The 24,620-nt window shown below is 36.1% G+C and overlaps 1 protein-coding gene across 1 annotated transcript; it reads left to right on the forward strand.

Moving 5' to 3' along the window:
- Positions 1–1,453: 1,453 nt before the first annotated feature.
- Positions 1,454–24,489, forward strand: LOC121392863 (the record flags this gene model as incomplete). Its single annotated transcript, XM_041523920.1, has 3 exons — positions 1,454–1,549; positions 4,498–5,692; positions 23,638–24,489. Coding segments are annotated over exons 1-3 (2,143 nt in total), but the record flags the coding sequence as incomplete, so codon positions are not given.
- Between the last annotated feature and the right edge of the window lie 131 nt (positions 24,490–24,620).

Here is a 24,620-nt window from a genome sequence, read left to right on the forward strand (position 1 = left end):
GTATGATAATGTTGTTGCTTTACTGAGTTCTGCCTTCAGTTTACTAAGGGCAGCATCTTGTTTGTTTGTGCACTCCCACTGCATGTGTGTCTTTCTTTGTAAGCAGTCTGAGTTCATGAGTTAGTGTTGCATAATTTGGCACATGTGGAGCACCACAGAAATGTGTCATACCAAGTAGATTTCGGACTTCCAATGCATTAATCTTAGGTGGTGGCATGTCCCAAGATAGAGGCCAGCTTCTCTGGACTAGGCTTGGTGCCTTCAGCACTGAACACATGACCTAGAAATTCAAGTGACGTTTTATTGAACACACACTTTTCTCGGTTAAGAGTTAGCCCCTTCTCCCGGAGACATTCGAACACTGCTCTAAGATTTTAAGTCGTGATCATTTTGTCATCACTCCAGTTTGTCACAACGTTTAGACGATGTAGACATTGACGAATTCTTCTTGAAACAGTTCAACTGCACTGTTGATTCCAAAGTTTAAACGTTTATTCCGATACAAGCCAAGATGAGTAGAAAACGTTGTGATGTATCGCGAATCTTCTGTCAACTCCAGCTGGGTTGTAACCTTGATTAAGATCTAGTTTGCTAAACACTGTAGCATTGGATAAGAGTGTAGATAACTCATCAAGAGTTGGAACTGCATATCTCTCTCTGTGGATGGCTACATTAGGAGATTGCATGTCAACACATACACATACTTTGCCTGGAGAATTTGGTTTAGGAACTACAACTAGAGGTGATACCCATGGGGTAGGTCCTGTTGCTTTTTCTATGACATCACGCTCCAAATCAATCTCAATTTGTTTTTTAATGTCTTCCCGCACATGAAACGGAACACGTCTATGTTGTTGAGCAACTGGTGGCACATCTTTATCAATGTATAATTGGACTTGAAAATCCTTCAGTTTACCAAGACCCGTGAACAGATCAGAATATTCTTCCATGATCTTATTTGATATTTGCTTTACATGTTGTACGACTTTCAGTAAGTTTAGTTTTTGTGAGGTTTCCCAACTTAGCAAGCATTCTTCTTCACCTGCAATGACACATATTAGAACTGAACATAAGGTGGTTTCTGATGCGATTGTAGCCGTAAACTGTCTCATAACTTCCACACAGTTCTGTCTTCCATATGGAATAATTTTGGTTTTGCAATTTTGAAATGGTTGTTTTGTTGTCAAAGAGTTCTATACGTTCTCGGATAATTCATTTAAACTTGCACCTGAGTCAGCTAGCATTTTGACCGGTTGACCATTAATCATCACTGTGAAACGTGGTAATGTCGAGTCTACACCTTTGGATACAAAGAAATATTCTTCTTCAGAGTCGGATCGATGTTCAACTTTGTTGATTCGCAGCTTTCTATGTTGCCATTTTTGTCACGGTTTGGATGATTTGACAGATTTACACACACTAGCAAAGTGATTATAATTTCGACAGTTTAAACATGTTTTGCCAAAAGCTGGACATTGCTTTTGACCACCTTCATGAGGCCAACTTTGACCACAGGTGCGGCATAAACTGTGATAAGATCGAGTCGGAGGTTTGTACTGACGTTGGTCTTGTTTACCCGTTTTTGGCTTAACCCACTGTCTAGTTCTGTGTATTTCGGTTGGTGTGTAATTAACAGTGTTACCATCAGCCAGTATTTGTTGAGAATGATGTTCTGGCATACTGTAACAAATCTGCTAACCAAATGTTAAGATTGCTTAACCCTTTGTCTCTAACTTTTGACGAACTACATCCAGCGATCAACTGTGACTTAATTTTCTGATCTTCACGGCCATCAAAATCACATGTTGCAGCTACTTGTTTCAGTTCATGATAGAAATCGGAAATAGAGTCAGTTTTTTTATGCAAATTTGCCTGAATGTGTACTTCTGGAACTCTAGATTAACTTGGGGGTTAAAATAGTTTGTAATCACGACAACTACCTTGGCGAAGTGCGATTCGTCAGGACCCGGATCAACGTCTGGCAGTGAATCGAAAATATCATTTAGATCCTCTCCTCCAAACGAAAGCATAAGAGCCTTTTTCTGAATGTCTGCAATGACATTATACCCAAGAAACACATTGTTTTCTAACCTAGTTATCAATTTTTTTCATCGAATACCTACACCGTCCGATTTACAATCAAAGGTTGGATAATGCGGCAAGTTTACAGTTACGGCCCGATTTCGAGCGTCATTGGGTTGCTGTTCGGCCATTATACGTTTACACAGTTCTTACATCCCATTTTCGTCGCCAATGTGATGTTATTTCCAGATGTCGTTAAACATAAACATCAAGACTGTCGACCACATGACATCTTTATTGCATTTCCAGAACCATTCCTATTCCCCAGATGTTGTATCATCCCCGGATGTAAAAACTATAAAGTACTAGCTTCTAATAAACACAACATAATTTCTTAAACACTACAAATACTGAAACCCCTTAGACCTAAAAAGGTGTTTTTTGGAAATGCTCGGTCAGTCTAGGATCAATCCCATCGGCGGGTATATAAAAGACCATGGTATGTGATATCCTGTCTGTGGGATGGTACATATAAACGATCCCTTGCTAAAAAAAAAATTAGCGGGATTTCAGCAGGGTTGGGGTTATAAATTGTGTTGAGCGAAGTTTATATGGGGCCATGGTCCCCCAGAAAAGATATTTCAATTTTTTTTAAGCTTGGACAAGTAAGGGTTTCGACCTCCAATACCCTCCCCCTGCACATGCACCCAATTCCTCTCTAAGATTATATGTCAAAATTACCAAATGTTAGACATCAAACAGCAGATGGAAGGAAGGATAGGATATGTTTTATTTAACGACACACTCAACACATTTCATTTACGGTTGTATGGCGTCGGATGATTATTAAATCAATATGCTCCAACTCTGATGTCGTTAAACAACCCCCCATTAACTTTACCCTTTCCAAACGAAAGAATAATTATTTGAATTTGTCGATTTTAACACGTAAAATTAAGAAGTGTCTACTTTAGTATATTTTATTTTTAAAATATATACATGATTAATGTGTTACTAGTATACAAACTAAACTTTGAAAGTTCTACTAACACTTTATAAAATATTAATTCTGAAATAGGAAGGTACATGTATGATTGTCGATAAAGTGTTGTCGGTAATACGTTGTCAAGATCAAACCGGTTTTAACGAAAGACTAGTACCATATCCTCAACCGAACGTTCTTCGTACAGCACAAGGTTTCTCTTTTAATTTTTTGAGACGAACCCTACAATTTGAAATCGGCAAATGCACGTGTTAACTGAAACTGACAACAGACTGTCGTTTGTGCTTTGCCGAGCTATGGTGGCACAGGCGACGAATCGAGCGTATACTTCTGACGATCTCCGTTCATAGCAAACACACATGAGTTTTTTAAAAGTGCATTTTAGCTTGTATTTCATATTTGTAAATGATGTTATAATATGGTAACCAGAGAATGTAACTTTAAGGGGCGGGATATAGCCCAGTGCTAAAGTGCTCACCTGGTGTGTGGTCAGTCTAAGATTGAGCCGTTGGTGGGCCCATTGGGCTATTTCTTGGTTTAGCCAATGCACCACAACTGGTATATCAATGGCCATGGTATATGCTATTCTGTCTGTGGGATAGCATTTAGTGATCTTTATATGGTATACATTTCAGCAATTCAACCTATACAACATATTTATATATTTTATAGATATACTTGATTAAGCGCTATAAAGATCTTTATGGAATTTGAACCATTCTGTTTATACAATATATTAAATAGATATATGTGAAAGTTGTACTTGCATGCAAATTAGGTTTTGTGATCCTATATGAATCGATAAGGAAGATATGTCCCGGACAAGCAATGTTAACAGATGTATGGACGTAGATATGGATGGAGAATGACATACCCCAACATGAACCATCAAAGACAGGCATATAAAAACAGTTGAAATTAGAATATGATTAACTGACTGTGTTTTTTCATTTACGACAAAGATTGGTGGTTTTACAGTAGAGTTATCCTTAAATGTACAACCACATATCAGTAAAGAATCCAAATGACAACTAGAGCATGATTAAATTTCAAACTCTATTGCACATAGGTGCGAGACGTAGCCCAGTGGTACAGCGTTCGCTTGATGCGTGGTCGGTGTGGGATCGATCCCTGTCGGTGGGCCCATTGGGCTATTTCTCGTTACAACCAGTGCACCACGGCTGGTATATCAAAGGCTGTGGTATGTACTAACCTGTCTATGGGATGGTGCATATAAAAGATCCCTTAAACCTACAGCAGCTGTAGACCTACATGTACAGTCGTTAAATAAAATATTCCTTTCTTTTGATTTTGGGATGCAATAAATCTGGTAAATTAAAAAAGATGTTAAATTTGTTTCTGTTTTATTCAAACAGCAATTTTTTATTTATAGTAATAACACCTGGTAATGGAAATTTTATTTGCTCTTTAAGTTATTTGTTTTGTAAAATTTCATAATTTTCAAATTTCAGATATTCCTCAACAATTCAGCTAAAATAGATCCCGAAATCCTTACAATGAAAGGGTATGAGACATTGATCGAAAAGCTACAGGAGATGGATGGTGTAAAAGTTGATACCAAATCAGTATCAGGTGTTACTTTAAAAGCTAAAACCTTTCCACAGTTGATTGATGTTTACAAAAAGATTGATGATTTTGTAAATGAACGTGGAGATTTTACGAAGACAACAGACAGTTCAACTTCAGCAGTTTCTCAGTCAGGTTCTGGTGGTGCAAGACCCAAACAGCCGATGCAGACACCCACCACAAAAGCTAAAACTGAAGAATTTCCTGACAAAACAGTTGATCAAATTCAGTATGAGGCTATCAAGAACTTGATTGAAAATAAGCTGTTAGAAAGATTTTGTACTACACAGCAAAAAACTGATGATAAAGTAAAAATATGTTTTATACCTCCTTCACATCATCCTAACAAGGATTTTGAAGATGTATATCAGAAAGTAATAGGTTTGATAAGATTTGACATTCCTCTTTTGTCTTCAGATTTAGGAAAAGCAAAACATGCAGCACAGAAAATTTCAGAAGAATTCCAAGATGTTTTTTGCAAATGCTGCCATGACAAACTGGTGATCATTGGAGATAATAGAGATGTCACAGATGCAGCAAAAAACAAAGCAAATGTTTATCTGGGAAAAGTAAAAACTACCAACCGAAGACAAAGACAGTTCACAACAAACAGAGATGTGGGTGAGAGTTCACATTCCTTAACTGATGATGTATTGTCCACCTATGAGCATATCGCTGGCAGTCTAGATTTCCCAGGAAATCTTCTGACTGTTAAAGTTTATAAGACGGATATCACTAAGCTGAATGTTGATGTTGTTGTTAATGCTGCTAATGGAAAACTGGATCATAATGATGGTGTTGCATCTTACATTGCAAAAGCTGCCGGTGATGACCTTGTAAGAGAAAGTCGAGATTACATCAAGAAATATGGTAACATTTCTGTAACTAAACTTGCAGTAACCAGTGCAGGAAGAATGCCCTGTAAGAAAGTGTTCCATGCTGTAGGACCAAACTGGCTTGATTACAATGATGGTGAAAAACACATTTGCTTGGAGCATCTGCTAAAAACTATCTTGAGATGTCTGTGTGCTGCCAGAGATCGAAATATGACATCCATTGCCATACCATCCATCAGTTCAGGTAAGTGGTTAAGAACAGATCACCAGTAAACCTTTTTTCACAGTACACTATATGCATTTTAGAATATGGCACTCAGATACTTAGTACATTGTTTAAACTATACATAATACATGTGTCTTGAGCTTACAGTATGTTTGTGAAACACCGTCTTGTAGTGGATGTACATGTATGTTTGTGAAACACCGTCTTGTAGTGGATGTACGTATGTTTGTGAAACACCGTCTTGTAGTGGATGTATGTACTTGTAGTGGATGTACGTATGTTTGTGAAACACCGTCTTGTAGTGGATGTACGTATGTTTGTGAAACACCGTCTTGTAGTGGATGTACGTATGTTTGTGAAACACCGTCTTGTAGTGGATGTACGTATGTTTGTGAAACACCGTCTTGTAGTGGATGTACGTATGTTTGTGAAACACCGTCTTGTAGTGGATGTACGTATGTTTGTGAAACACCGTCTTGTAGTGGATGTACGTACATGTATGTTTGTGAAACACCGTCTTGTAGTGGATGTACGTATGTTTGTGAAACACCGTCTTGTAGTGGATGTATGTTTGTGAAACACCGTCTTGTAGTGGATGTACATGTATGTATGTTTGTGAAACACCGTCTTGTAGTGGATGTACGTATGTTTGTGAAACACCGTCTTGTAGTGGATGTACGTATGTTTGTGAAACACCGTCTTGTAGTGGATGTACGTACATGTATGTTTGTGAAACACCGTCTTGTAGTGGATGTACGTACATGTATGTTTGTGAAACACCGTCTTGTAGTGGATGGATGTGAAACACCTTCTTGTAGTGGATGTACGTATGTTTGTGAAACACCGTCTTGTAGTGGATGTACGTATGTTTGTGAAACACCGCCTTGTAGTGGATGTACGTATGTTTGTGAAACACCGTCTTGTAGTGGATGTACGTATGTTTGTGAAACACCGTCTTGTAGTGGATGTACGTATGTTTGTGAAACACCGTCTTGTAGTGGATGTACGTATGTTTGTGAAACACCGTCTTGTAGTGGATGTACGTACATGTATGTTTGTGAAACACCATCTTGTAGTGGATGTACGTATGTTTGTGAAACACCGTCTTGTAGTGGATGTACGTATGTTTGTGAAACACCGTCTTGTAGTGGATGTGTACATGTATGTTTGTGAAACACCGTCTTGTAGTGGATGTATGTACATGTATGTTTGTGAAACACCGTCTTGTAGTGGATGTACGTATGTTTGTGAAACACCGTCTTGTAGTGGATGTACGTATGTTTGTGAAACACCGTCTTGTAGTGGATGTACGTACATGTATGTTTGTGAAACACCGTCTTGTAGTGGATGTACGTATGTTTGTGAAACACCGTCTTGTAGTGGATGTACGTATGTTTGTGAAACACCGTCTTGTAGTGGATGTATGTTTGTGAAACACCGTCTTGTAGTGGATGTACGTATGTTTGTGAAACACCGTCTTGTAGTGGATGTACGTATGTTTGTGAAACACCGTCTTGTAGTGGATGTACGTATGTTTGTGAAACACCGTCTTGTAGTGGATGTACGTATGTTTGTGAAACACTTGTAGTGGATGTACGTATGTTTGTGAAACACCGTCTTGTAGTGGATGTACATGTATGTATGTTTGTGAAACACCGTCTTGTAGTGGATGTACGTATGTTTGTGAAACACCGTCTTGTAGTGGATGTACGTATGTTTGTGAAACACCGTCTTGTAGTGGATGTACGTACATGTATGTTTGTGAAACACCGTCTTGTAGTGGATGTACGTATGTTTGTGAAACACCGTCTTGTAGTGGATGTACGTATGTTTGTGAAACACCGTCTTGTAGTGGATGTACGTATGTTTGTGAAACACCGTCTTGTAGTGGATGTACGTATGTGTGTGAAACACCGTCTTGTAGTGGATGTACGTATGTTTGTGAAACACCGTCTTGTAGTGGATGTACGTATGTTTGTGAAACACCGTCTTGTAGTGGATGTACGTATGTTTGTGAAACACCATCTTGTAGTGGATGTACGTACATGTATGTTTGTGAAACACCGTCTTGTAGTGGATGTACGTATGTTTGTGAAACACCGTCTTGTAGTGGATGTACGTATGTTTGTGAAACACCGTCTTGTAGTGGATGTACGTATGTTTGTGAAACACCGTCTTGTAGTGGATGTACGTAGTGTCTTGTAGTGGATGTACGTATGTTTGTGAAACACCGTCTTGTAGTGGATGTACGTATGTTTGTGAAACACCGTCTTGTAGTGGATGTACGTATGTTTGTGAAACACCGTCTTGTAGTGGATGTACGTATGTTTGTGAAACACCGTCTTGTAGTGGATGTACGTATGTTTGTGAAACACTGTCTTGTAGTGGATGTACGTATGTTTGTGAAACACCGTCTTGTAGTGGATGTACGTACATGTATGTTTGTGAAACACTGTCTTGTAGTGGATGTACGTATGTTTGTGAAACACCGTCTTGTAGTGGATGTACGTATGTTTGTGAAACACCGTCTTGTAGTGGATGTACGTATGTTTGTGAAACACCGTCTTGTAGTGGATGTACGTATGTTTGTGAAACACCGTCTTGTAGTGGATGTACGTATGTTTGTGAAACACCGTCTTGTAGTGGATGTACGTATGTTTGTGAAACACCGTCTTGTAGTGGATGTACGTATGTTTGTGAAACACCGTCTTGTAGTGGATGTACGTATGTTTGTGAAACACCGTCTTGTAGTGGATGTACGTATGTTTGTGAAACACCGTCTTGTAGTGGATGTACGTATGTTTGTACATGACTAGCCAACCTATGATAGAAACACCCTTTTATGTAGACACTTTTCAGGTATTCTCGCTCCAGCCAGTGCTCCACTAATCAAAAAGAGTAGCCCATGAAGTGGCGACAGCGGGTTTCTTCTCTCAATATCTGTGTGGTCCTTAACCATATGTCTGACACCATATAACCGTAAATAGAATGTGACGAGTGCGTCGTTAAATAAAACATCTTTCTTTCTTTTAAGCAACAGAACTAATTTTCTCTTTGCTGCATTATAAAAAAAGATTAAATTTCATATGGTTAATAAATAAAAAGCATGAATGATTTGACTAGACACAGAAAAAAAGAAACGTCATAGTGATTCATACACCTATTCACTTTATGGCTGGTGTCTGGTGGCCTATACTTTTTATTGGACATTCCAATAATATAAGGATATCTTTATAACATGTGAAAATTTCAAGAAAGTGTAATGAACTGTACATTTTGACTGAAAAGTAAGATTTCCCCTGAAACATGCTTATCATAAGACATCTGTATTACATATATCTAGGATAACACTACATGTATATATTATACTGTAAACAGATTTAGCAATGCCAGTAACTTTTAAATGCTTACCTGAAAAGGAAGGAAATGTTTTATTTAACGACGCACCAAACACTTTTTATTTACAGTTATATGGCATCAAACATATGGTTAAGGACCACACAGATACTGAGGGAGAAACCCACTGTAGCCACTTCATGGGCTACTCTTTTCGATTAGCAGCATGGAATCTTTTATATGCACCATCCCATAGACAGGATAGCACATACCACAGCCTTTTATGTACCAGTCGTGGTGCACTGGCTGGATGAGAAATGGCCCAATGGGCCCACTGTTGGGGATCGATCCTACACTGACCGCACATCAAGCGAACGCTGTACCACCCTGTTGCTTATAATGAAATCCAGCAGACATACATGTGTATCTTCAGTATTAAAACAAAGTTTTAAATAGTGGAACAAAAGAAAAAAGTTACCTGTTTAAATATTTACTGGTTACTTTACAATTGAATGCAGGTATCTAAAAGTCATTACACTTTTTAAATTTGTGCACACATAGTAATACTGGGTGAGTAAATCAGTATGAGATATTAAAAACATACTGTTATCGTTGAAACTGTTCTACAGTCAGAGCTTGGATACATAGATAAAAAGTTATAAAAGTTCAACCAAAAATCATTTGTGCACTTTTATTTTAAAAACGGATTCACTGGAGTGATCAGCGATGTTCTTAAAAAACCAAAAACAGTACAAATAACATTATTTTCCATAAAAAATCCATTATTTGTGGGGTGAGTGGGGAGTGGTCATTATTCCCACATATCTGTATGTACTGATACTGATGTCATAATATTAACTGCCTGTTAAACATGACAAACTAGTGGATTATTGGCAACTAAAATTACACAAATTATAAACAAATTACACAAATTATAAACAAATTACACCAAGATATGTGATATTTTATGGAATACAAAACCAAAATGACAGTCCCATGATTGCTGTCCATTTTAGGACTAACATGGAAGTACATCACAGTCATAATCATAATTTTGTATAACATTTTATTTTATTTGACAGAAAAAAGGACATTTGTTCTCTTTTTTGTTAAAACTGTTTTTCTTTTTTCCCTATGTCAACACAAACAAAAGTTACATATCTAAAACATGTTTTGAAAAACAAAAAGCAGACTGTCTGTAGCCTAATAGATTGATTATGTCACTGTCAGGACTGTTTCAGTGGTCTACCTATTCTTCATGATGTCACGCCACTGTCGCTATGCTAGTTAACGATTCTAGCACTTTTCGATACAGTGGTGCTGCATGTGATAGTAACATTTCCCTTTAAAACAGATAAGGATTTAGATTTCATGACTTTTATTTCACAATGATGATTTTCATGCTCAGTATAAGTTTTAAAATGTGTAATATACATCATAATATACTACTCAAAAAAAGAAACACAAGTTTGAATTAGGTATGTTACGTTTATGATCTTCCATTGGATGTAGAAATAACATTAGAGAACTGACAATGTTGAAATTTGGCAAGGACATCCACATTCATGTTAGCAATGACATGAATAAAGAAATAATGTCATAAGTGCCACCAAATGTGTCGATCACTGCTTGGCACCACCTGTCCATGGACATTATTAAAGTCTGCATAACACATTGGGGTATTGCAGTCCACGTCTCTTGCAATGCCTAGACAAGCTCTTGTAGCGTCTGAGGTTGGTGTCAGACCTGTCAACCTTTAGTCAAGAGAAAGCAGGAGGTGTGTGTTGAAAAAGCAGGAGATTTTGTCCAAAAGCAGGAGATTTTTTTAATTCACACAATTTAACCCAAAATAGCAAGATTTAAAAAAAATATTATTACAATAAGTTATATGAATACTATATAATGTCATATATACTTCTTAACCTTAGATCTTGGCATAAAAAAAAAAAACAAAAAAAAAAACGTTTTTTTTTTTTTAAAGTTTAAATATTATTATGATTTAATACATATTTTAAAAAATTATAATATTTTATCCAAAAATGTTAAGAACATGAAGAAGAAATAAAAAAATTAATTAGTACATTTACGGTATTACACTTACAGCCTTACACTTAGTTACAGGTTGCGTTACATTATTTGTGGTTAGTGTACCTAAGTACCAAAGACAAATTTATATAAATCTTATAAATTAATATTCAGTTGTTACTATAATGAGGAACGGTGGCGTGGTACTTATTTAAAATCATTATAATGATGCAATAAACATTGTATTTTCATTAATCATAAGTAAAACCTCATTACGGACATCGTGTGAAATATACCGGAATTATACCCATTTACGTGAGTAACTTTATGTCAATGTCAGACACAACATTTTTTAATTGTACAAAAATAATTTCTTGAAGAGTACCCGTATAACCAACATTTTACTGCACAAACATACAAAATTAACTGACACAAGTATGTTTATACAGCTAATTGGTCTTTTCGTTGTCTTGCTGTGACATGTGATTTTAACATGCATCGTGTGTATCGCTGTCAACTCGGAGACTGGCAGTTCAGATTCTTAGTTGCATTATTCTTAGTTGCATTATGTAATCCAGTGGGAAGACATTTTACAATTCAGAGGTGTTATTAGAACTAAATTGGATAGTTTTATTTTTTATATATGCAACACTGAATGTCAATACACAGCCTGTTGAATTAGTGGCAACACGCTTCGTAGCCATTACGATGACAACAAACATTATAATAACACATCATTTTATAAACTCTCATGTGCTTTTTTAACAATATAGGCTATCCCACAATTCTCACTTCGGCAAAGGTTAAACAGTCGGGACAATTCAGCCTGTTACATTCTCAGAAACCGAAAGTAGTCGACATTTTCCGAATGAGAAATTATTCTTTGAGCGGGCCGTCTTGGACGTAAACCATCTTGTCTTAGGCGGTTCTTTACAGTCTGGTCCGATATTCTTCGCAACCCTGGTATGGCTGCAGTGGTAGAGGCTGCTGTCAAGAACCTATCCCGTAAATGGTGTAACCGGATGTAGCGATCTTGCGCAGCCGTCGTGACACATGGTCTACCGGATCTGGGTCTATTACGGACATTTCTATTTTGGCTAAATTGATTCCAAAGGCGAGATATTGTGGTCAGGTAAACATTTAATAAACGTGCAACTGCTGAACGAGCCTCTCCTGCTTGCAATCTACCAATTGCAATGTTTCGCTGGTCATTAATTTTGTAAGACGTGGCATGACTTATAGACATAAATAAGGAAAACCCTACCACTTGAAGGCAATGTGCATCCGTGTTGCACGTGCATTTTGAGCACGATAAATGTGTGCACGGTTTGTGCACGTGGGCCTCATGAACAAAAATGACATTATTTAAACTCGACGTCGAAAGCTGCATTTTTTTCATGTTCCTTATGTTCTAATGTTGTTTGGCATGCATGGAATAATGTGCCATAATTTATTTCATTTTAAACATAAAGATGTAGTCGTACCATCAGAAATAAAAAGGTTGCGTTTCTTTTTTTGAGTAGTATAATTCCACCACATTAGTTAAGCTGACATTCACCATATATTTCTCATTAAATTAACCAAAATTTAATTAGCTTTTATTTCATTTATTGTTTTGCTGGTATAAAATGTGTCATTTGTAGATCTACCTTCGCTGTGGCTGTACTAGTTACATTTTTTAAAGAATCTTTAACTTTGTTTTAGTTTGTTTGGCTGATTGAAAATAGCATTCGACTAATGTTTTCTTTAACTAAATTCACTAACTGAAATAAATGGTGTTGCCTGTCTTGGGTTAAAATCTGACATTGCAATACATTTCTTGGAGCTTTATTACTGTAATATAAAAACATAATGAAACTGAATATACTACAACTTATCAATTCTGAAATGATCTAATATTCTCACATGACATTTCAATACAGAGACATCTTCCCAAGACGCAGGTATAACTATAGACTTACTTTAACCCTGCACTCTGCAGTGTTTGCTTTATAAGAACACTGTGCTGTTTTCACCTTTAATCCATTCTACCCATATAAAACCATGTTTACCAGACAGCCCATTCAGACCTAGTCATAAAATGGTCAACTGTTATTACACCTATTATACAAATACATACCGGGTACCCTGTAGTAGCATATTTTAACCAATTAAACTGCATGTGCAAGGTGTCTTTAGTAATCCATGTAGGTGATGGGAAGGTGGTTGGGGTTCATGCACAAGTGAACAGTTTTGTCTGAATCATTCAGTGGATTCATCTTGTGCAAACTTATATCATAGGATCAACTGTCAAGGTCATTATTACTTAGAAAAGAGCACTATCTTTGATTTCAAACCATTAATCATACATGTATTTAAAGGTCTATCATGAAAACATTAATCTTTATAATGTCCCAGGCCTGTTAATCAAAGTAGAAATTTGAATTCAAACATTTCATTACAACCGTGTCTGGTGTATCGGCGCGTCTGGTGATTTGGCACACTTGGTATTTTGCTCAAAGATGCTTAAGAAGTTGTCATATTGTCGGTGTTTTTAACGAATTAAAAGTACAATTCCATTTTCAATGTTTAAACAATTATATCATAATTTCAAAAAACCCATTCATTTCGTGTATATAACCTGTGTAATTATGAATTTATTTTCTTGTGGTTATTTTTATTTAAACTGAAAAGGAAAACACAGACAAATGCAAACAAAACAAAAGTTTTACACCTTAATTGACAGTCATTCCAGTTCACAATTGTCACATTGTTACCAAAAAAAATTAAAAATAATAAAAGCAAAATAAGATCCACGTGTGTGCACAATCTACCCGAGAAAAAAAAACCCATGTAGGCATCTTAGCCATGCATAACAATGAACATGTAGGCCTATGCAACTGTAGTACTGTGCCACTTAAGAAAACAATTCCGAAACTGATCACGAGATGGGTCATGTGTAATAGCAGCGCTCAATTTTTACGATCGTCTGTGACGACCTAATATTCAGTCAGGCAACTTAATTCTATGATACTAGTTGCCCGTCGGACGAATGACTTTTTTTAACACCAAAAGGCGAGTTGTGTCGCATAATAATGTGCAGTTTCCTTGCCCACAATCGCTTTTAAACTGCCGTTATATCTAAAGTAGAGGGGATGATTTTCCACGATCACGAAAAAACCGGATGGAATTGCGGAATTTAGTAACTGAAACGGAATTCGCGATTTTTTAAAAATAACCTTCAAAAGTTGTATTTCTGGTTCAAGCACCATTATAAATCTGTTTGGTAGTTTTAAGATTCAATATTAATAATATACACATAGTGTTTTTGTATGCCAACTTTCGTGGAGCGCACTGTATGCCTAAAGATTTCCAGAACCGTTCATTCTCGGAAGTTACGCTTAATTGCCGTAAGCTTGCAACAAAGCATGTGACCGTTTACTCGTGTCACTTTACACAGTGAAATTTAATTTGAAATATAAAAATAAACATGTACTAATACAATTTTAGAATGTTGATTATATAATAAGATTTCTAGTCTGTTCAATTTCGATATTTTTAAATAATACTTATTACAATTCGTAAGCATAACCGATTTACACGACACTTTCGTTGGAAAACTTAATTTCGTAAAACTTCGGGCATATTTGTTAGTCTGTATGGAAGCAATTCATATTTATAGTCCGTTCCACGGGAAACGCCATTTTTCATGCTATGGAATTTACTACAAGTTATTTATTTCTGAACCGATTGTTTTCTAAATTGCACAAAAAAATTGCATTTTACTTTTCTTCTTACCGGTTTATTCTAGTAGCACATGTAGCACGTGCTACGGGTCCCGCGGTTCAGGGGATCCCGTGGTGAGGCATTGTGTACATTTATTTTCCCCAGGTCATTTTTCCGCTCTCCTTGAGGGGGTTGCAAACAGACCTGTCAACCTTTAGTCAAAAGAAAGCAGGAGGTGTGTGTTGAAAAAGCAGGAGATTTTGTCAAAAAGCAGGAGATTTTTTAAATTCACACAATTTAACCCAAAATCGCAAGATTTAAAAAAAACATTATTACAATAAGTTATATGAATACTTTATAATGTCATATATACTTCTTAACCTTAGATCTTGGCATTAAAAAAAAAAAAAAGATTAAAAAATTGTGTTTTTTTTGTTTTGTTTTTTTAAGTTTAAATATTATTATGATTTAATACATATTTAATTTTTTTTTTTTTTTTTATCCAAAAATGTTAAGAACATGAACAAGAAATAAAAAATTTAATTAGTACATTTACGGTATTACACTTACAGCCTTACAGGTTGCGTTACATTATCATTTGTGGTTAGTGTACCTAAGTACCAAAGACAAATTTATATAAATCTTATAAATTAATATTCAGTTTTTACTATAATGAGGAACGGTGGCGTGGTACTTATTTAAAATCATTATAATGATGCAATAAACATTGTATTTTCATTAATCATAAGTAAAACCTCATTACGGACATCGTGTGAAATATACCGGAATTATACCCATTTCCGTGAGTAACTTTATGTCAATGTCAAACACAACATTTTTTAATTGTACAAAAATAATTTCTTGAAGTGTACCCTTATAACCAACATTTTACCGCACAAACATACAAAATTAACTGACACAAGTATGTTTATACAGCTAATTGGTCTTTTTGTTGTCTTGCTGTGACATGTGATTTTAACATGCATGTGTATCGCTGTCAACTCGGGAGTCTGGCAGTCTGGCAGTTCAGATTCGTCATAGTTGCATTATGTAATCCAGTGGGAAGACATTTTACAATTCAGAGGTGTTATTAGAACTAAATTGGATAGTTTTGTTTTTTTATATGGCAACACTGAATGTCAATACACAACCTGTTGAATTAGCGGCAACACGCTTCGTAGCCATTACGATGACAACAAACATTATAATAACACGTCATTTTATAAACTCCATGTGCTTTTTTAACAATATAAATAGGCTATCCCACAATTCTCACTTCGGCAAAGGTTAAACAGTTGGGACAATTCGGCCTGTTACATTCTCGGAAACCGAAAGTAGTCGACATTTTCCGAATGAAAAAAAAAGGCAGAGTTACTTCCCTTCTGTTATTTTGACAAAAGAGGATCGATTTTGTTTTTATGCTTACAAAAATGTCATTTAAAAGGAGAAACTGTCTCCCGCACAGGTGAAAGGAGATTTGATCAAATACCGGGAGACTCCCGCGGAATCCGGGAGGGTTGACAGGTCTGGTTGCAAAATGTATATCTTGGGAATTGGGGCCCCGCTGTTATTTGTGTTACTGGCCCCGCGGATCCTTAAAATGGCTCTGAATATATCATATTATAATTCTAGGCATTTTTTAAAATATATTTTTTTTAAGTCCGTCGTTTAAAAGTTATAAAACAATGTCGAAACTATAAACGATCGACAGAATAGTGCTTAGTTTCGGTTCACTACCACTGGCCTATATCCAGCTTGACCCGACCACGTTTGAATATGTAATTTGTGCACACGGCACGCTAATTAGGTTACAGAGAAACATACATGTGTAATCGAGTGAGTACTAGTAATTCTTGTGCACTTTTTTTCTTCTTTTTTTCACCCTTTGTAATCATACTGGAGTGGAACAAATAAAATGTTATCATGTATTTATCTATTTATCTATTTTTTGGCAACTAATATAAGATTACGAACAATGCATTACCAAGTTCTTGTTAATATTTTCATGAAAATAGCGGGGTTTGTCAACAGTGTGTTTTGTTTACGAAACTTACCCATAATCCATTAGATGAAATGAAACTGAAAGCCACACAATCAACAATTATTTATTGTTTGAATTTAAGGGAGAATGGATCTCTTTATTATTATTAAATACAAACAATAATTAACAGTAATTAAGTTTGTGACTTTGTTTTAACTGCGGCTTAATTAAAGGTGCGGTTTATCACTTTATGTACGGACGAAGGTCGGAACTTTGTCTAAAATCAAGTGGTGCGGTTTATAGACACGTGTAATAGGCCAGAAAATATGGTACATCATTTTTGGGGGTCTTTATTAGTGGCAAGTAAACATTACTTTTAACTTCTTTTTAAGTTTGTGTCAACAAAAATGTTTACAGGTATTTAAAATAGCAATAGCCAACAAGCTCAAAGCTGGAACAATAAAATATAAATGGACATAGTTTATAATAATAAAAGATGACACTAATTAACACACAAAAAGGGAAAAAACACACCGGAATTTGCAAAAATCTGAAACGGAATGTGGTAAAATCTGCAACAGAAAATCATCAGTCAATCAGTCGAAATCACGTGGGTTTGTTTGCCATTCGGAACTCCTCGGCTGATTCCGTGAGACATCGGGGAAAATCGTAATCGGCTGAAGTATTCCGAATAGTAAACATTCCAGTGCATTCGATTGGAACATAGAGTGCATTCGATTAGAACATAGAGTGCATTTGATTGGAACATAGAGTGCATTTGATTAGAAAATAGCTGATGTGTCGCCAAATCAAATTTTTTAAAGCAATTAGGCCCTATGTGTACATGTGTATAACTACACACATTTAAAAACATTATTAAAAAGTAATGTATTTTATTGTCAGACAGTACATATTACATTTTACATTGACAACATATTAATTTCAAACCTGTTGGTTGCTGTTTTATTGGAATATAAACATAACTCTAGTTTCAAAACACGGATGAAATCAGGGCAACCAAATGTTTGGAGGGGCAACCTCAATGTGAACCCATACTTGCCATCCGGGCAAGCAACCAAAATCCTTAAAATTGAGCCCTGAATAGTAATAGTAATATTCATAGTAATATTAATTTTCATAGTAATATTTTTTAACAAGACAAAACAAAAAAGTACTAAAATAATCCTGGACAATTATCAATAGTGTAGCATTTATGGGCTACAAAGTGAGGTCATGGACAGTTTATAAATAGCGGGGTCACCGATCCACATCTACTGCACCGAATCACCGGACATGCAAATCATTTTGAATACAAGGCGGTGCCTACATTTATGGACAATTTTTAAATGTTTATTTACTACAGACATAAAACAATTTGTAGTGTATCTCAGATTATGCACTGCTTCATTGGCGAGAGACACATTTTATTAAGTATTTTACAGTGTTCATATAGAAAATAGTCTTTGAATGCTTAGGTGCGCCGATACACCGGACAGCGCTGTATATTCAACTGTCCATCATAGATCCTCACACATGAGTTAATAATACATACCTTGATGTGTTCCATGCACGATGCTTGTAATGTCATTCTAAAGCAAGTAAATAGAAAATATGCATGCTTTCATTATAGAATCTGTGCACTTTTGAAACAGTATAAACAAGATGCTTACAAAAATCATATTGTTTATATTAATTATAACCATTGTTCAAACAGTATATTAACTCAGAATTTCTCCTGAAACTAAGTTACAAATCAGCCAGGTTAACCATATACAGTGAAACCTCTCAAAACCGGACCCTCTGTAAACCAGAATTCCCTCAAAACCCGACATTTTTTACGGTCCTTTTTTAAAAATCGGTAAAGAACTTAACCTCTCTATACCGGATACCTCTTAAACCAGACATTTTACTTGGTCCCTAGGGTGTCCGGTTTAGAGGGGTTTCACTGTACTAGTATATAATAGTAATAGTACTTCTGACTTGCAAGTACAGGAAATTGCATGTTACATGTACTTGGCTAATACAATGTTATGAATAGGCCTATTGTAAACTGATTAGTTGTGATACAAAAGGGAAAATAATGTATTTCAATACAGGATATGAGGAAAAACATATCATTTAACTGTCTTTGTATAAGTGGATGTATACAAAGTTTAAGAGTATTGTATGAATAAACTGTTATTGTAAACTACATCAGATGCTTAAGGAAAAGTGGTTGTTGACAAAATTTTAAAAATAGTTTTATATGCAAAAACATTACATTGCTGTTCTTCTTTATATTTATTAATTATTCACAGTACATTTTTATTTATTTTTTTATCATCCCAGTCATATGAAACTTGGAATGTGGGTTGGTGGGGTTTTGTGTTGTTGTTGGGGTTTTTGGAGGGTGTAACGTAATATATACTGTTAAAAATAAGTAGACAATATTCAAATATAGCATTAAATAATGGAGATTGTTCATTATATATTTTAATAGGAATTATTGCATAATCACAAGGGGTTATCAGACAATACATGAAATGTTCATTTATGGGTTGTTTGACATGGCCAGATGAAACACAGATAGATGTCGAGGGTGGAGAGGGTAAATTTTACATTTTTGCTTCAGAGGTGTTGTTAATGGGTAAAACCCCATGAGTAGCCAAACATCCACGGATCAGGCAAGATATGCTCCTTATCAAGCATCCAGTCTGATTTTGGGGAACCTTGCCCATTCTTCTTAGAGTGCAACACCCAGCTGGGCTAAAATGGTTGGCTGACATTCACATTGCCTGAAGCATTGCACCACAATGTACAAGATTTGTTCAATCGGTGAAAGATCGGGGTGCATGAATGCTGGCACTAGTCCTCTACAATGAGCATGGACGGTGTCTTGATAATGAAATTTGGGCCAGTATGACACGCAGAGGGCACAACTATGGGTGTGATAATATTGTCTAGATACTACTGGCTTGTGACACACACACACACACCCCCCCCCCCCCCCAATTTTTTTTTTTTTTTTAAAAATGGTAGGAGCTTGAATGTTGATATCGGTGTAACGCTCATTGGGACATCACCAAACCTGGTCACATTGACAAAGAAAGTCTAATGTGTACCTGAATTCATTTTAAAATATTCTGGCTCAGTAATTCATGTTTGTATGAACGGCTGCATTTGGGAGATGCCTTGAGTAGAAACTTCAAAGTTGGCTTTGTTCAATTGTAAGTTTTCCAAATATTTAAATCGGATTTCTTTTTAAATCGAACGTCTTCACCAAATCTCCCTTCTCCCTAAAATTCTTCACTTCTCCCTAATGTGTCTAGAGGGAGAAGTCACTCTTCTCCCTGTTTTTCTAGCCCAGCTTGAACCCTGATGATGCACCTGGTTTTATGTATATATGTCTTGTGTTGCATGCTCAGTAATTATTCACAATTCATTTCGTATATCCCCGTACTTATTTTGAACAGGTGTTTTTTAATATGAAAAATATCAACCGAGTCTCATAATCGGGTTTTTTGTTGAGCCCCTGCTGAGACAAATACCAATTAACTAGAGAAGGTTGATATTTTATGCATTAAGAAACACAAATAACAAATTCTATTTATTCTATAACTGTTCTAAAAATAACATTTTAATTTGATAATAAGTAAGTCACAGTTTTAAAGTCGCCTCTATCAGTAATATGACATCATCGCTATTAACAAATGTAGTTTGACATCACACACTTTAACTAAATCTTATCAAAACATTATGCTCAGGCCTTGTTGTCTTATAAACATATGACCCATCAACAGCAAAATAATATTAACCTTGTTAATAATGGTAAATATCAAATGGGTTTATAACATGGATATTATGGGTAAGTTATAGGATAAAGAAAGATTATTATAATGTATATGAGCTTGTGTGTTGTACTGATTTTACAAAATGAGTGTCGGGATTCTTCTGTTGCTCGAGCGAGAGTGAGGGTAATTAGTACATGGATCCTGACATGAATTTCGTAAAATCAGTATGACTCACATGCGAGTAATAATTTCTTTATTATCCATATTATTATTGTTGTTTTCTTTACGAATAACAAGACCGAACTCAAAATGTTTCAGCCACAACTAGAAGGAGACGACGAAATGATGTCATATTTCAAATGCACAGTCTGAGCTAGGACTGGAGAAGCAACGTCATGTTATGACGTCGCTTCCCAAAATTATGTCATTACACTTGTTATTACAGTGAAACCCGCTTAACTGTATACCCTAATTGCCCAATAAATATTTTGTAATATCCAGGCTATGCTAAAAGCCGGGCCGTAATAAATTCAAGGGAAGTAACTCTTGTAAACAAACCCGACAATTTTATTACGAAGTTACAAGTACATATGCATGTTTAAAGAAAAACAAAACATCAATAAAACGTTTGTACATGTAATAAACAATGTATTTTACAACTACATGGGGTTAATATATTGCTTGCACGTTTACTGCTTGCTAAAAAAAGTCATTTATTTCTTCTGGCTGACTGAATTTCTAACAGTTTCCTGAATATGTGTTTCGAATGCATAAAAATTGTCACAGTTCAGCGCACCATGACACTCCAAATATCGTCTCAGTGCCTTTTCTCCCATCAGTGCACCGGATGCAGTAAGCACAGGTTCGTCGCTGTCATCGTCATCATCATCGCTATCTTCTGGCACTTCAAGCTCACACAGTTTAGCCTGCAAAACATCGGCACAAATCTCCTCGTCGGCTCACATTCCAAAACATTGAAGGTTATCGTTAATGTTCACATACGTGTTAAACTCTGATTGGCCGATTCCGTCTGACGGTGTGATGTCACTCAACGTTTTTTCTTTGTTCCCACTGTTACAATCAGCTGACTGGAATCTGGCTTTCCGATAACAGTTCACTAATGTTTCTTTTTTCACTTGACCCCATGATTTGTTCAGCATATGTATTGCGTCTAACACCATGATTTTCTTTACAAACGTATTGGCCTGTATGTCTTGACCACTGTCAATTTCCGTCACAATGCGATTCATGATCTGTTGCGAATGATCCCTTGGTCACACGGCTGGATGCATGATGTAGTGTTGGGAGGCAGGAAAATAAGTTTCAAGTTTTTTATCTTTGCATCAGCATCTGTTGGGTGCGCAGAACAGTTGTCGACAATTAAGACAATTTTTCTCTTTTCTTTTCACATGTCTTTGTCCAGATCACAACACCACTGTCTAAATAAGACCCCTGTCATCCATGCATTTGCATTGCTTTGATAATCAACATTAATGTCTGTTACTCCACGAAAACAGCGTGGGTTTTTACTTTTCCCGATCACCATTAAGCGTCTTTTATCTGTCCCAGACATGTTACAGGCGACCAGAGCTGTAATTCTTTCTTTCTGTTTTTTACCACCACTTAATTTTTCACTTTTGTAAGTTAAGGTGCACTCTGGAATTGCTAGGAAACATATTCCAGTCTCATCTGCATTGTACACATCGACTGGACTACTCTTCAAGCAATTTTGGAAGTTGTTTCTTCACCCAATTGTCTGTGGCCAGCAAATCTGCATCTTTTTTCTCTCCATGAGCTTTTTTGTAAACTATGCAAAATTGGTCCTGAAAGTGGAACATCGTGACTGCGAGCTTCTGTAAACCATGTTTTTAAAGCTGTTTTACATCGGCATCTTTTCCAGTACGATGTCTTTTTCTGTCCGGATTTTCATTCCGTTCCCACTGCAAACAGATTTTGGATTTCTTTGCAGCTATGCGTGAAACCTGGGACTGTGAAATTCCCAAACGTCTAGCGATGTCAGATTGAGAAACATTTTTATCAAGCTCTTCGATAACACCTATTTTTTGGGAGAGAGACAAATCAGTTTGTTTATGTTTCACACTCATTTTCGTAATGAATGCATTGCGTGCTTTGGGTCTAACGTGTTCATTGTACAGACTGCGCAACTGATATGATAGGTCTACTCATTATGTAAGTGTTGTTTGTTTAAGTAATAAACATCTAATTTAAACAAGACACTTGAGCAGATAGGGAGATAATGATATCTATCACATATGTTAGTTTCCTTCCTCACAGTAAAGGTTTTAATTAATCGAGAGTGATCGCTTCTGCTACAGGTGCAAACAGTCGTACCGGCTATTATATTCAGCATGATTATGGTGCGGTCTTGGCTTAAAACAATATGACTTGTTATTCAAGGCCAGTTGGCAGATAAGCCACCAATTAATCAATTAACTGTGTTTGGTACATGGAATTCAGTGTTTTTGCTATGACAATAAGCGGGATATGTTAATAACAGGTAGTCGATTATCCGGGTGTTTCTGTACAAGCGGCTATGTAAACGGAACGGTGCAGGGACTTCCTATGTTTATAGCAGGGCTATTCTATTAAGTGGTATGCAAATAAGTGGGTTGCATTGTACACGTGTGCTTCATATGATTATTATTAACTTGGTTATGTTGAACCATGTGGATAATACATTATGTTATGACATCTCTTCCCAAAATAGTTTTATTTATTATGCACTTGAAATCATTATGACACATGTGTGGCTTACTAGTTATATTTCCCTGTATATCTGAAACTATGTGATGATAAATGTATACATGTATATTAACCATGTTACCGTGTATGTAACTGAACAGGTTCCCTGTTTGTGGAACAATATATGAAGATCAGACAGGTAAAAGGTTAATTTCAAATTCTAATACCAAGATACATAAGAACAATTGGAGTATCTCATTATCCAAATACATATGTATGTTTTAGATTATTTTTTTAAATAATTAAGAGCTGATGAATTATTGTAGACATTGTGTGACATTATTTAGTAATTACTACATGTAGTAATATGTTTTATTTGTTGATATTGTTAAGTTGGAGGAACATTTGTTTTGTAAATTTTACCGTCTTTTTTATTATTTCAGCAATCTATGCAGTACCAAAGGAGCATTGTGCAGAGATGTATGTAAGAGCTGCAAACAGTTTTGACCAGTGTGTACAAGGAGGCTCTTTGAAGGAAGTCCATTTTGTGGACGTGAATACAGAAATGGTGGATTTGATACAGAAAACCTTTAGCAAAGAATGGAAGAAAACCATCAATGAAGAAACTATCAAGAATGATCAAATGATCATTAACGATATGCTGGGGTACTTTTCAGCTCAACCAAAAAGTGGTAACAAATTAGCTGTATTGACCAGTAAGCTCAATCATAGTGGATCTGAACTGTCAGTACATGCATCTAGCACTAAACACACCAGTGATAACGAAGTAACTGTATCTACCAGTAAGCTCAATAGTGGATCTGAACTGTCAAGAATTGGTACTCCACAGAAAAGTGATACTAAAGTCCATGAATCCACCACAATGGCTGTTAGTGAATCTGAACTCTCAGCAAGCAGCAATAAACTACCACATATCTTGGTATCTTGTGGCAACATCACACATGCAAACACTGATGCCATAGTTTGCTGGCAAGATGTAAAGTTATCAGGGAAATTTATGGTTGCTAAAGCTGTTGCTCAGGTTGCTGGAGATGATTACAGAAAAGCATTAAAATCAAGTACGGTTAATGGTGTTGTCTATGGAATTGTTTTCCACACTACTGGAGGAAATCTGAAACCGATGGTAATCCATGCTGTTGTGTCAGAAGATTTATCTTCAGAAGCAGACTTGGAGGAAATTGTTGATTTTAAGAAGATTGTCAGCAAGATTCTGAATGTGGCCCATGCTTTAGAATTATCATCTGTGGGGTTTCCTGTTTTGATGACACGTAAAGGTAAGTGGGAAAAGATTAATTATTTCAGAAGTATAGTTTTAGGAGAACATTCTCATGCAGGATCTTGTACTATTTGGGAAATGCTGTGTACTAAAGCCATTTAAAACCAAAAGGTAGTTTTGTTGTTAAAA

Source organism: Gigantopelta aegis, unplaced genomic scaffold (genome assembly GCF_016097555.1).
Source record: "Gigantopelta aegis isolate Gae_Host unplaced genomic scaffold, Gae_host_genome ctg4706_pilon_pilon:::debris, whole genome shotgun sequence".
In the NCBI taxonomy this organism is placed as follows: Eukaryota; Metazoa; Mollusca; class Gastropoda; order Neomphalida; family Peltospiridae; genus Gigantopelta; species Gigantopelta aegis.